This window comes from Nylanderia fulva, unplaced genomic scaffold (assembly GCF_048542155.1).
Source record: "Nylanderia fulva isolate GAGA-0341 unplaced genomic scaffold, ASM4854215v1 Scaffold23, whole genome shotgun sequence".
Lineage (NCBI taxonomy): Eukaryota > Metazoa > Arthropoda > Insecta > Hymenoptera > Formicidae > Nylanderia > Nylanderia fulva.
Window position 1 is genome coordinate 2,951,236 of NW_028190293.1, and position 11,308 is coordinate 2,962,543.

Consider the following 11,308-nt stretch of genomic DNA (forward strand, 5'->3'; position numbering starts at 1 on the left):
ATATTCTTCCTTACATTCTTTTATATTCATCGATGAAAGAAATATAATGTAAAGATTTAAAAAAATGTTAGTAACATATTACATCTGAAAAATTTCATAAACTTGGTTATATTTCATTTTTATATTTTAATATAAAAATTTTTCAATTTTATATAGTGTGATGTACTTTTTATCATAAAAATATGTATATACACAACTATATTTCTGTTAGAACAAAAACCACTTTGTTCCCTCTTTTTTTCTTTAATTAAATTATTAACTATTATTGTATATATACATATACATTATAATATAAATAATACATTTACCATAAATTATTAACATAAGTTTTATACAGTATCATAAAGTAAACAAAATAAAACTTAATGAATATTGTCAATTAGAAATATAATCTAGATATCAAGCTGTCTTAAATGTGTCATACAGAGTATCTACTTATTACCTATAATAATTTCTCTCACTATATATGTATATCTATATATATGTATAATATATACAATGCATTTAATTTATATTGTGCATTATATATTTACATTTTTGCACTTATTTAATAATATAATTATAAATATAAAACTAAGTACTTTTTTTAAATTAGAAAAATAAAAATATTTATTACACAAATTAAAAACTCGGTATTAAAAAAGAAAGTATTTAAAAAAAGTATTTTCGCATGTGCAAATCTTTAATCAATTACAGAAACAAACGCGTGATTAATTATACGATATAATACTATAATATTCATCTTCATATAATCATGTACAAAAACACTATGTTAAAATTAAAAGATTATAAAAATATTAAATCTAATAGTAACTGTCGATGTAATAAAATATTCTAACATTATGTACAGTATAAAAATAGAAAATAATTAGCAATAGTATTACGTAAAAAAGATGACAATATTTACATTTCTCGTAATGTACATATTATACACTTGCGGTCAATAATTTGTTCCCTTCAAGGAAAAGGAAACAGAAGTATATCCGGTAGCGGTCAACTAGTGGTGTAGATTTATTAATATTGATCGCGCGCGACTCGATCGTCGAAATATACTATGTTGGATTAATCGCACGAGATTTATCACAAAAGACAAGAAATAACATTATGCCAATATAAATTATACATTATACGTATAATATATAACGATATCTAATATATTAATATAATTTATATTTTATTTATGTAAATATATTAATATAATTTATATTTTATTTATGTAAATACATAAATACATATATACATATATGTATATACATATATGTATATACATATAAATGTATGTGTAAATATATTAAATTAGAAATATTGGAATAATTTTAAATTATAAAATATTGTACTTTTTCAAAAATATTTCAAATTTTATGTATTTTTTTTGTTGCATATGTTTTTTATCAACTCAAACTTATAGTAATTTCGGTGATCAAATCGAGTCAATAAAGCCATCGGTCAACTGTTGCTGAGTATATTCCCCTCTTACCTCAAGGAACGAATTACTGACCGATACCAAAGTATACTAAAGTATACCAAAGTATACTAAAAGAGAGCACTTATTCAGGTCCATGAACTGCACATAAAAGTTCATTCAGATGAGCATCATCCAAATTATTAAGTAATATTTGCGGATCAGTTGTGCATGGTTTCTTCTCAACCTTAAGAAAAAATTTTTTTTTTAATTTATGCAATTGTATTATATAATTTTACTTCAAACTTCAAGATATAATATTTTTATAAATTATACCTGTTTCGTTTCTTTTGTTTCTGATAGTTTTCTTTTTCGACTTTTGATAATATCTGAAAAATAGTAAAATATTTAACATTAATTTCTCTAACGAAGAATTACATTTTCATCTGATTCAGAGCATAACAGAATATTTTGCAATCTTACCTTTTTCTTGATGCTTTTGCTGTTTTTTCTTTGAATCAGCTTGCACATCATTATCATTTTTATTTGTTGCGACACTCTTGATAATCACTTTCTTCATTTTACTTCGTGATGCCTCCTCCACAGGAGATGATGTGGCCAAAGGTTTCGCAGTACTATTTTTTAAAATACACTCCTCCTTGATTGTCTTGCAACCTTTTACATTCTTGACAGATAATTTCTTAGTTACTGGCCTTCCTTTCCTAGATTTCGGCGATAGATTAAATATTTCCTCAAACTCTGTGGCTCTCATTATTTTAATACATTCAGTGGGATTCGGATCCGAAAGATCGGCATAATTGATCTCGATCTGCAACTCGTGGCTGCTGTATCTCCTTCTTCTTTTCCTGACCGGCGTACTGTCGTCGTATACAAAGTGATACTCGGCTTTATAATTATTAACATTAGCTGCCTGTGATTCACTATTCATTCGGTTTTCAAATTCATCCAATTCTTCATCCTGCTTTCCAGTTTGGTTTTCATCATTGTGTTCATTTTTGCATGCTGGCACCAACTGCAGACATTGAAGAACGGTCGATAATTCCTGTTTAGGGTTCTCGACATTTGCTTTCTTATTTGAAACTTCAACAAGGTTTGGAGTTTCAGCGATTTTCTTAGTTTTGTTATTTTTCGTGCTTGCGCTGGCCAAAGATGTCCTGTGATCATTTTCCTCGTCGCTAAATAAATCACGTTTCACTTGATCCACTTTGTGTCTTAATATCTTGTTACATTCGGACTTGTCAACATGATTTGAAAATTGTTTCGGCAATTTCATCTTATCTTCCGTTTGATCAGATATTTCCGGTTTTATTTTATCTGGAATTTCTTGTACAGTAATATATTTCTCATTAGGATTCATTTCTTTCTCCGAAATTTTGACATGCATGTTATTATCTTTGAATATCTCTTCTTCCTTAGTAATATTATCCTTAATATCGCAACTTTTTTCCGTCGTTTTTGCCTCAGTATCTGATTTTTTCTTTGTACACTTCTGATCTTTCGACGACAAATTTTTATGTACGGCTTCTTTTTTATTACAATTTTCAATTAAATTTTCAAGTAGCGTCGAGTCGCAGATATTATTTCTGTACGATTGTTTCGTCGTATGATTATTGAATAATAGTTCGTTACTATTATTTTTGTAATTCGTTATATCAGGATTTGTATTTTTCGATCCAACAATTTGATCCTTCACCTCTTCTTCATTATCGCATTTATTTATAAGATTCTGTGGCATGCATTTCTGTATCGTATTTATTGTCGAATTTTCCTGTAGATTATTCGATGGTTTCGAATCCTTATCGACATTTTCATTAACGCACATTTTACGAGAATATTTTACTGCTGGTCGCGTACCTCTTTGTCCTCTACCAAATCGAGTACTCTTCTTCAGACCATTGGCAGAGATTAAAATGCGCTTGTGCTTCGCTTTACTAGCGAGATTCGATTTTGGATTATCTTTAATCTTTGCGATCATACGTTGTCGTTTCTCTTCTAGTTGTTGCCTATGCATGAGTTTAACATTTACAGATACGTTTTGCTCGTGTTCGAATCGGTGTTTATCCGATTTTTTCTCAACGACAGATGAGCCTGGTTGAATAGATTGTATATTCGTTATCTTTGGCTTTAGTCTCGATTTGTTTAACATTTGAATTTTATTACTATTCTTTGGCTTGAGATTGGACCTCATTTGCTTCTCGTCTTCTGTCATAATTGCCGATATCTTTGTCGACAAGTTGGTGAGGGACTCTATTCCGCATTTCGAACTGCTAGGCGTTTCCGAAATATCGGCCTCGTTCAAGAGGGTCTCGTCCTTAGCTGGGGTCTCCTTCAACGTTGCCTCTATCTGGTCGTCAGTTTTCACGATCGCGAACACTTTCGTCGGCGAAGCCTCCTCCTCGAATAAGATATCCAATTCTTTACACGTTACATCGTTTGGAACTTTCGCGTGATTTGCATCTTTCGACACGTCGATGCCCTTCTCCGCGGAATTGCTACTGGTGTCTGAACTCACTTTACTTGGCTTTACTTTGTCGTAGTTTGGCGAACACGTTGCCGAGGTGTCCGTATTCGAACTGGTGGACGTGGACGACGATGAGGATGATGACGAAGACGATGATGACGATGATGATGAGGTATCGGAGGATAAACTGTGATTCTCCGCGGAATCCGCGACATAATGATCATCGATTATTGTTTCGCGATATTCACTTATATCTTTAAACTCATTCCTTCGTATCATATGCCGATCTACGGAATTGTCGAGTTTCCCTGTGCTTCCTAGATCTTTGGATGCGATTTTCAGTTCCTTGATAGCTTCCTCCCTCGGTAAATTCTCTTTGATCACTTCGAATTGCGTTATCTCCAGTTTAGAGGTAGTACACGTTTGATAAGTATTACCAGAAGTCAGACTATTGTGCGTCGAATGTAATGTTATGTGTGACGAAGAAAGAATAGGTGACTCTTGTATGCTTTTAGATTTTAATAAATCGGAATCTTGTTCAGTTTGTTCAGAAGAGGGTTTGTAGTATGGAGAATTGTACTCTCCCCTTTTTATGATATCCCTGGTCGTCTCTTCTTTCGGAGTTATAGCCATTCCCCCTGGAGTTATCGGGAATTCTGGTGTGGTGATAAAACTGTTACGTACTTTGCTAGAATCTTCGCTGATCTTGATGAACGGCGTGATGGCATGACTACCGGGACTTAGCACTCTCGGTGTCGGTGGAGGACCGGATATGTTGTCGAATTTTCTAGGCGTCTCCAAACTGATCATGTCAAGTGGGATCTGTAAAATATGCTGCGTGCTATCCGCGGATAAAATTCTCGATATTTCGGATATCTGCAAATTGCTTTGAGCGTTCTTTTCATTTTCATTGTCGGACTTTCTTAAGTTAGTTGATATCGTCTTCAATTGTGCGTATTTTTTCACCGGTTTCTTCTCAGTTGTTGTATCGCTGTTGGACGCGTTTGTACTAGAATCCACTTTCATCGGTGTATCGTTAATATCTGCCGATCGAGAAATTGTATCAGGTTTATTCGTAATGGAATCTGCGGCACTAATAGTAACCTTTGTTGTATTTTCTCTCTCGTTATTTCGTGGCTCCGTTACTGCGATTTTCACGTTTTCTCGAAGAAAATTTTCCTCTTCCGGTTCATCGATATCTCCAGGGTCGCAATTAGACTTTTCGTTTACTTCCGGTTTATTGCGGGTCTTCTTCTTGTTTTTGCTCTTTGGCGAGCGTGATTTATACTTAATCCTTTTACGCATCGCATCATCCTTCTTATTGATGGCATCTCGTTTCTTCTTCGCGGTCATTTTAATCTCAGTCTCATCCTTCTTATCCAATTGTACACTTTTACGTAAATCAGCATCCCAACTTTCCGCTACCAACGCTTTAGACGATTTATGTTGAATGGCTCTATCCTCAAAGGACGAACAGGACGCGCTAGTGCTTCCATGCGGAGATACTTCGCCTATGATGACACCAACACCGTTACATTTATCCCAACCGCCCATGAGTTTGGGCGCGGGACTTCTAGTGGCTATCGGAATCCTGTAAGAAGACTGACAGACCTTTACCGGACTCTTCTGCTTCTGAACAGTATTCGAAAGCGACGGCGATCTGAATAACGAAGTTCTGCAAACGGATTTCAAACGCTTCGCCGACGCGGACGAAAGTTGAACATTTCCGTCTCCGGATGCCTTCCTACTAGAACCTATCGCTTTCGTAGGTGTACTAAAATCAAGTGCTCTCACGTGACCGTTTCGTTTGCGCGGGGTGGACAAGCTTAATCTATGATTTTTAGATCTACTTTGTAACAGAGACTTTGGCGTGCGTTTAGTAATAATATCCGTGCTTTTGGGCAAGTGTTGTTCGACGTTGCTTCTATTACTCGCTGTCTTCATGTTCCTCGTGTCTTCCATCATGGGTGCTATATCAATATCCGAAAGATTGTGACTCTGGTTCGTTTTGCTACAACTGAACTTTAAATATGGAGAAAGTCCACTTTGCGACAAGCTGATATTTTCTTCTAGATTGATCATAGGTAGATTAGCACCGTCCAACGATGTTTTCGTGTTGGTTTCGTTGCCATAAAGCGTTATCGATTCACCAACAATCTTGCCAGTTTCTGCTGGTAAGATTGTTGGTGGTTCTACCGAATGATCTAATATCTGTTGTTTAGCAGCGACAGGTATCGTCGCGTCAGCTTCGTGTACGGTTTTCGATCGTTTGTTCACTTTGGTGTTTTTCTTGGTCGATTGTAATAATTCCGCTTGATTTGCGGGATTATCTGGTTTCTCCATTATGGTCGGTAGCGTTTTGATCGGTACTTTCTGCGCTACATTTACTGTCTTTAAGTATAGAGTTTCAGATTTCTCAATTCTGTTTGGATCTTTCGGAGCGATCGGAAGAAACCGTGAATTTGAAGTTGATTTAATGGTCGACGAGCGATTTATCAAAAGATTATCCACCTCGTCTTTCGAACACACTATTAATGTCGGCATCGTCATAATTTCACGTTCAGTCATGAGCTGATTATCGCTGATCATTGCTTGATCGTGTTTATGTTTTGTCGTCGATTTTGATCGTTTAACTGTGGACTTTTTAATTTTAGGTTGTACATTATTATTCGCAGATGATATAACATTATTCGTTTTTTGAACATCTGTTGATGCTGGAAGATGCTTTAGAACTGCGTCGTTTTTATTTATTGCAGATATTGTTTGCATCTTCTGTCCGTTATTATCATTCATGACCATCGGTTCTTTCGCATCATCAAGACTCTTTTTATCATCATCAGATGTGTTATTAATAATATTTATGATACTCAACACTGCGGCTGCATTTTGATCCTCCAAAGCGCTCTGCTCCTTCTCTTGATCTCTTACTTTGTCGACTTCATCATCAGTTCTGTTATATTGCTGTCTAGAAGAACTGCGAAGTCTGTGTTTCAGAGGAACATCCACTATATCGGTTTCTGTAGATACCCTAGTGTCTACTATCATTGGCTCTGGTGAACTAACATTATCCAAAGCTACTTCCACTTGTTTCTCTTGCACTCTGAAAATGTTAAGATATGTCATGAGTATTCATGATTTGTAATGATATATTAAGAAGACGAGAATAAAATATATATGCATACTCATTAAGAGGTCTTGGACTTGGCTCTCCGCCATCATCCTCTGGGCATGTATCAGTCTCAATCTGCATCTGTCTGTGCGGTCCAATGCATTCGTCGAGAAATTTTTCAAATACAGGATCGGTTTCTGTTGCTTCAACAATCGATTTAATAGCATTATCTAGCTCGGATATCGAAGTGTTTCCCTCGCCAACTATTGATTCATTCAAGTTCTCATCCCTCAAAGATAAATCTGCAGGAATGATTGCTTTGTTGATATTCTCCGCAATACATTCTTGTAATTCTATACGATTCAAGAGTTCTTTTGTTAATATCTGGAATATACATGAGTGGAATATACATTTAATAACATAAAGCGTTTTATGTCTTTATATAAGTGTCTGATTTGGAAAATATTTTTTTTTTACGGCGTTTATGTGTGAATTAAAAGCATAAATTGATATTATTTAGAGACTTACACTGAGATTAATAGGTCCGTCATTAGATTCTGACTCTGACATCTCATAAGGAAGAGTAGTTTGGACCTCTGTACTAGAGAAACTCAACAATTCCTGTGTACTTGTGGCTGTAGTATGTTTAGGTACCATATTAATTATGGTACTTTCTTCCTTTTTCTTATCATCGATATCAACCATTTCACAACTTCGTATACTTGAGACATCATCTTATAAGAAAGAAAATAAATAAATATTAACTTTATCTATCAATTTATATAACAGTTTGTTATATAAATTGATAAATAGTTATTATTACAATTACCTGAACTTAGACGAATACTATTGTTCCTATTACACGTGGGAATATTATTTATACTAGTATTTTTATCTTGATGTTGAGATTCCTGTGTAATATTATCATCCCTTTTCTCATTTGTACAAATATTACTGCATTCTGTTTGTTTTAATAGATCATTCCCAGGCAAACTCTCCAATGGAATTGTGTCAATATTGTGACAACTTGCTGCTACATCAAAATATTGTAATCAATGATTTATATTACATAAGCATTATAAATAAATAAAAAGATACATACGGGGACTCAGTATGTCAGATTGTTGTACTGAGTTTAATTGGGATTTAATATAGCGTTTAATCCGTTCGTTATGCCTCTCACTATTATGCCTTTTACGCATATGGCTTGCAGTAATAGGTGAACCACTTGATGTTTGTGTGTTACTCTATTAAAGAATGTTATGTTATAAAATTTAAGTGTCTCTCTCTAAATATATGTTTGATTACAAATTACACAAATGTACAATGACAATTTCTATATATTTCTAGTTAATAGAACAAAAATAATCAAGATTAAATCTATTATGTCAAATTAGTATCTCATTATGTCAAAGATGTTTCTATATCTAGAACATTGAACAGATATTGATAGAAATCCAAGACAATAATAAGTTACCTGTGAAGGTACATTTATATTTACAACAAATCGTTGGCCACGTGGCTCTTCTACAAGGAACTTGAGCTTCTCTATCAGATCTCCACAATGCTTCAACTGCTCGCAATCTGTGACTTTATTCAAGCGCTCTTGAACTGTAACAAACAGCATATATGTAGATAAAATCAAACCACAATACATTTACATATCTGTATAATTTAAATTTTGTAGCATTAAATCTATTTAATTGTTATTTTATTACTATTTTAACATAAGTTAAGATAATTGACAGAGACTTACTCATGGTGCTAATGGCAGAAAACTTTTCAACAATGTCCATAAATGTTAAACCATTAACTCTGGTGCTAAATCTCCTACCACAAGAAAGTACTGTACGACATTCTTGTAAATGTGGTGATTTTTCTAAAAACATTTTGGCTGCCTCAGTACATTTTTGATCTTCCAAATAACCTAGCAACAGAAAATGCACTAATTAATTTTTAACTGAATTGGATCTAATATGTACTATCAAGTACACTAAATATAGCACAATATAAAAATTAAATGTATAAAAATATGACATAAAAGTTTCCATTAATTTTGTGTTTCTACACTTTGTTTACATACATCTTACTCTATCCAAAATCTAGATAAACAAATATTTATAAGAAAAAACAAACATATTTACTGACTCATTATTGAAAAACAGCTTTATTTATATTATTATATAATTTATGTTTAATAAATAGCAACATTATAGTAGAGTAAAAAATGCATTGTTGTAGAAATAAGTATAAAAAGTGATCACTTATAAAAGAGTATTTTTCATACATAAAACAGTTATGTTAATTGTTAATTGTATAACACACATATATGTCAAACATTATCGACAAAGAGGTCACAGAAGCTTTGTTGCAAAGCTTTGTAGAAAAAGGATTATGGCGTTCCCGCGGAAAAAAAGGTTACGAAAGTTTCAATTTCAATTGCGAGAGTAAATCTTACCAAGAACTAATCGAGCTATCTCAGACGGCAGTAGTGCTTCCATAATCGCTTCGAGGTGCTTCGTAATCACGAGAAAACCACATCGAGACGCTCGTTGATCGCGGCTCGAGACGGATGTTTCGGAGGCGTCTACTGCGTCTCAAGACAACGAGCAATAAATGGCAAACATTTGTAGTGCATTGCTACCAACGGCGTACAGTTTTGGTTTTCTCGAATTCGACTTGGACGGATTTCGCAAGATTCACTTCGTTTCCTCGCTTCGCTGAACCTAAAACGCAGCGAAACCATTGTTATCGCGACGTTTTAGCAATATTATTTCTCATTTATTTATTATATACATACGTTTGGAAATTTCGCGTTCGTTGTTTTTTTTCATCGCGCTCGCGTCGGAGGTTTATTTCGTGTCATCGCAGAAATACGGGAATTTAATGAAAACGCAAGAAAGCTCGATGATTAAAAAATTCGAGAAAAATAACCTCTCGTTTTTTAAACTTATATTTCGCGCTTGTATTCGAACTTTTTGACAACGACGTCGCCATTTTGCAACGCTATGGATCATCATGAACGACATAAATTACAGATGGAAATTCGCATAGCTGAAAACAAACGTGATTGGCCGCTTTCGAAAATTCCCTAGTCAACAGCCAATCCGGGAAGCTCGTAGAACAGACGACAAATATAAGTATAATGTATCCTTCCTACATAGTTTATATAGTTTGTGAGAAAACGAAGTCGGAGAGAGTATATCAGAAATTAACCTAAAAAGTATCTCTGTCAAGTACTTCTTTTAATGTTGTAACTTTCTTTCTTTAACATCTGTTTAAGGTACATTGTTGTAATTTTTGCAAAATTATTTATGTAGATTATAATTATATATCTTTACATTATGCTATCATGTTTTCGATTAATTATTGCAAGTATATTGATATCTGCTTTGAATGTAAATAAAGAGCTTTCTGCTTCCAATCAATCTATAATTTTCTATAATTTTATATATGAGATATGAATATATAAAAAGGAAAAAAAGGAATTCACAAAAATATTGGCAGATTAATTGATGTAGAAACCTCTTGTCATTTTATTTTATGCACATAATTAAGAAAAGTCCAGATAAGAAAATGTTACAATTGAGTTAAGTAAATGTGAATAATTATTGACTAAATTTGGTTGTACAACAAATCATTTTAAACCACAAAATAAATTGATTGAATAAAAATTAAAGCAAGTAGTTATAATCATAATATATTATTTTTCTCATAGATACTTGAAAGGATGGGTGGTTGGATATTAGAGATAGCTAAGATGTGTCTGTACATATCGTTTCCTGTGGGAATATTTCATTATGTCAATCAGCCAGCTTATTTCGATAAATGGGTGGTAAAAGCTAAGAAAGAGCATTATCCACCTGAGAGTAGAAAAGCAAATCAGGAAATGGAAAATTTTATTCGTGATTTCAATGCTAATAAGGAGAAGGCACGTTTGGATGCTATGGAAAGGCAATATGCAAACAGATGAAAAAAGATAATATGGTTGTAATGTTTTTAATTATATATCGTGTACATAAGGGAATATACCTTAATAGACTTAATAGTAAGAAATAAAAATATTAATGAACTATTTCTAATCCTGATATTTTTTTCATATCTAAAAGAAGAAAAAGTGTAAAGCTTGTAATTATTTGGAAATTGTATTCAAAATTGTTTTTTTTTTATATTTCATTTTTTAAAAATACTTTATTATTTTTTTCAAAAATAGTTTGTAATGTAATGGAATCTTATATATGTAAAAATATTTTAAATATGTTTGACAATATATGTATATATATTTCTTTTTTAATATTTTTCTAATAAATACATT

General features: G+C 33.1%; 2 protein-coding genes across 4 annotated transcripts; one reads left to right on the top strand and one right to left on the bottom strand.

The window, feature by feature from the left end:
• Positions 1 to 634: 634 nt before the first annotated feature.
• Positions 635 to 9,988, bottom strand: LOC114931433 (uncharacterized). 3 transcript variants are annotated; one of them, XM_029303481.2, is made up of 11 exons: positions 9,794 to 9,988; positions 9,452 to 9,719; positions 8,750 to 8,920; positions 8,495 to 8,604; positions 8,096 to 8,240; positions 7,823 to 8,026; positions 7,522 to 7,727; positions 7,067 to 7,377; positions 1,886 to 6,984; positions 1,739 to 1,791; positions 635 to 1,649 (listed from the first exon to the last, which is right to left on the bottom strand). In XM_029303481.2, the coding sequence occupies exons 2-11, from the start codon at positions 9,492 to 9,494 to the stop codon at positions 1,548 to 1,550; spliced, it is 6,444 nt and encodes a 2,147-aa protein (XP_029159314.1). In that variant the 5' UTR covers positions 9,495 to 9,719; positions 9,794 to 9,988; the 3' UTR covers positions 635 to 1,547. The 3 variants fall into 3 exon arrangements, with proteins under 3 accessions (XP_029159314.1, XP_029159304.1, XP_029159295.1); XM_029303471.2 differs by having other exon boundaries at positions 7,823 to 8,023; positions 8,471 to 8,604; XM_029303462.2 differs by having other exon boundaries at positions 8,471 to 8,604.
• Positions 9,989 to 10,177: 189 nt separating this feature from the next.
• Positions 10,178 to 11,068, top strand: LOC114929901 (protein PET100 homolog, mitochondrial). The gene is made up of 2 exons (XM_029301615.2): positions 10,178 to 10,276; positions 10,712 to 11,068. Exon 2 carries the CDS (start codon positions 10,724 to 10,726, stop codon positions 10,964 to 10,966), a length of 243 nt encoding a protein of 80 aa, XP_029157448.1. The 5' UTR covers positions 10,178 to 10,276; positions 10,712 to 10,723; the 3' UTR covers positions 10,967 to 11,068.
• Positions 11,069 to 11,308: the final 240 nt, after the last annotated feature.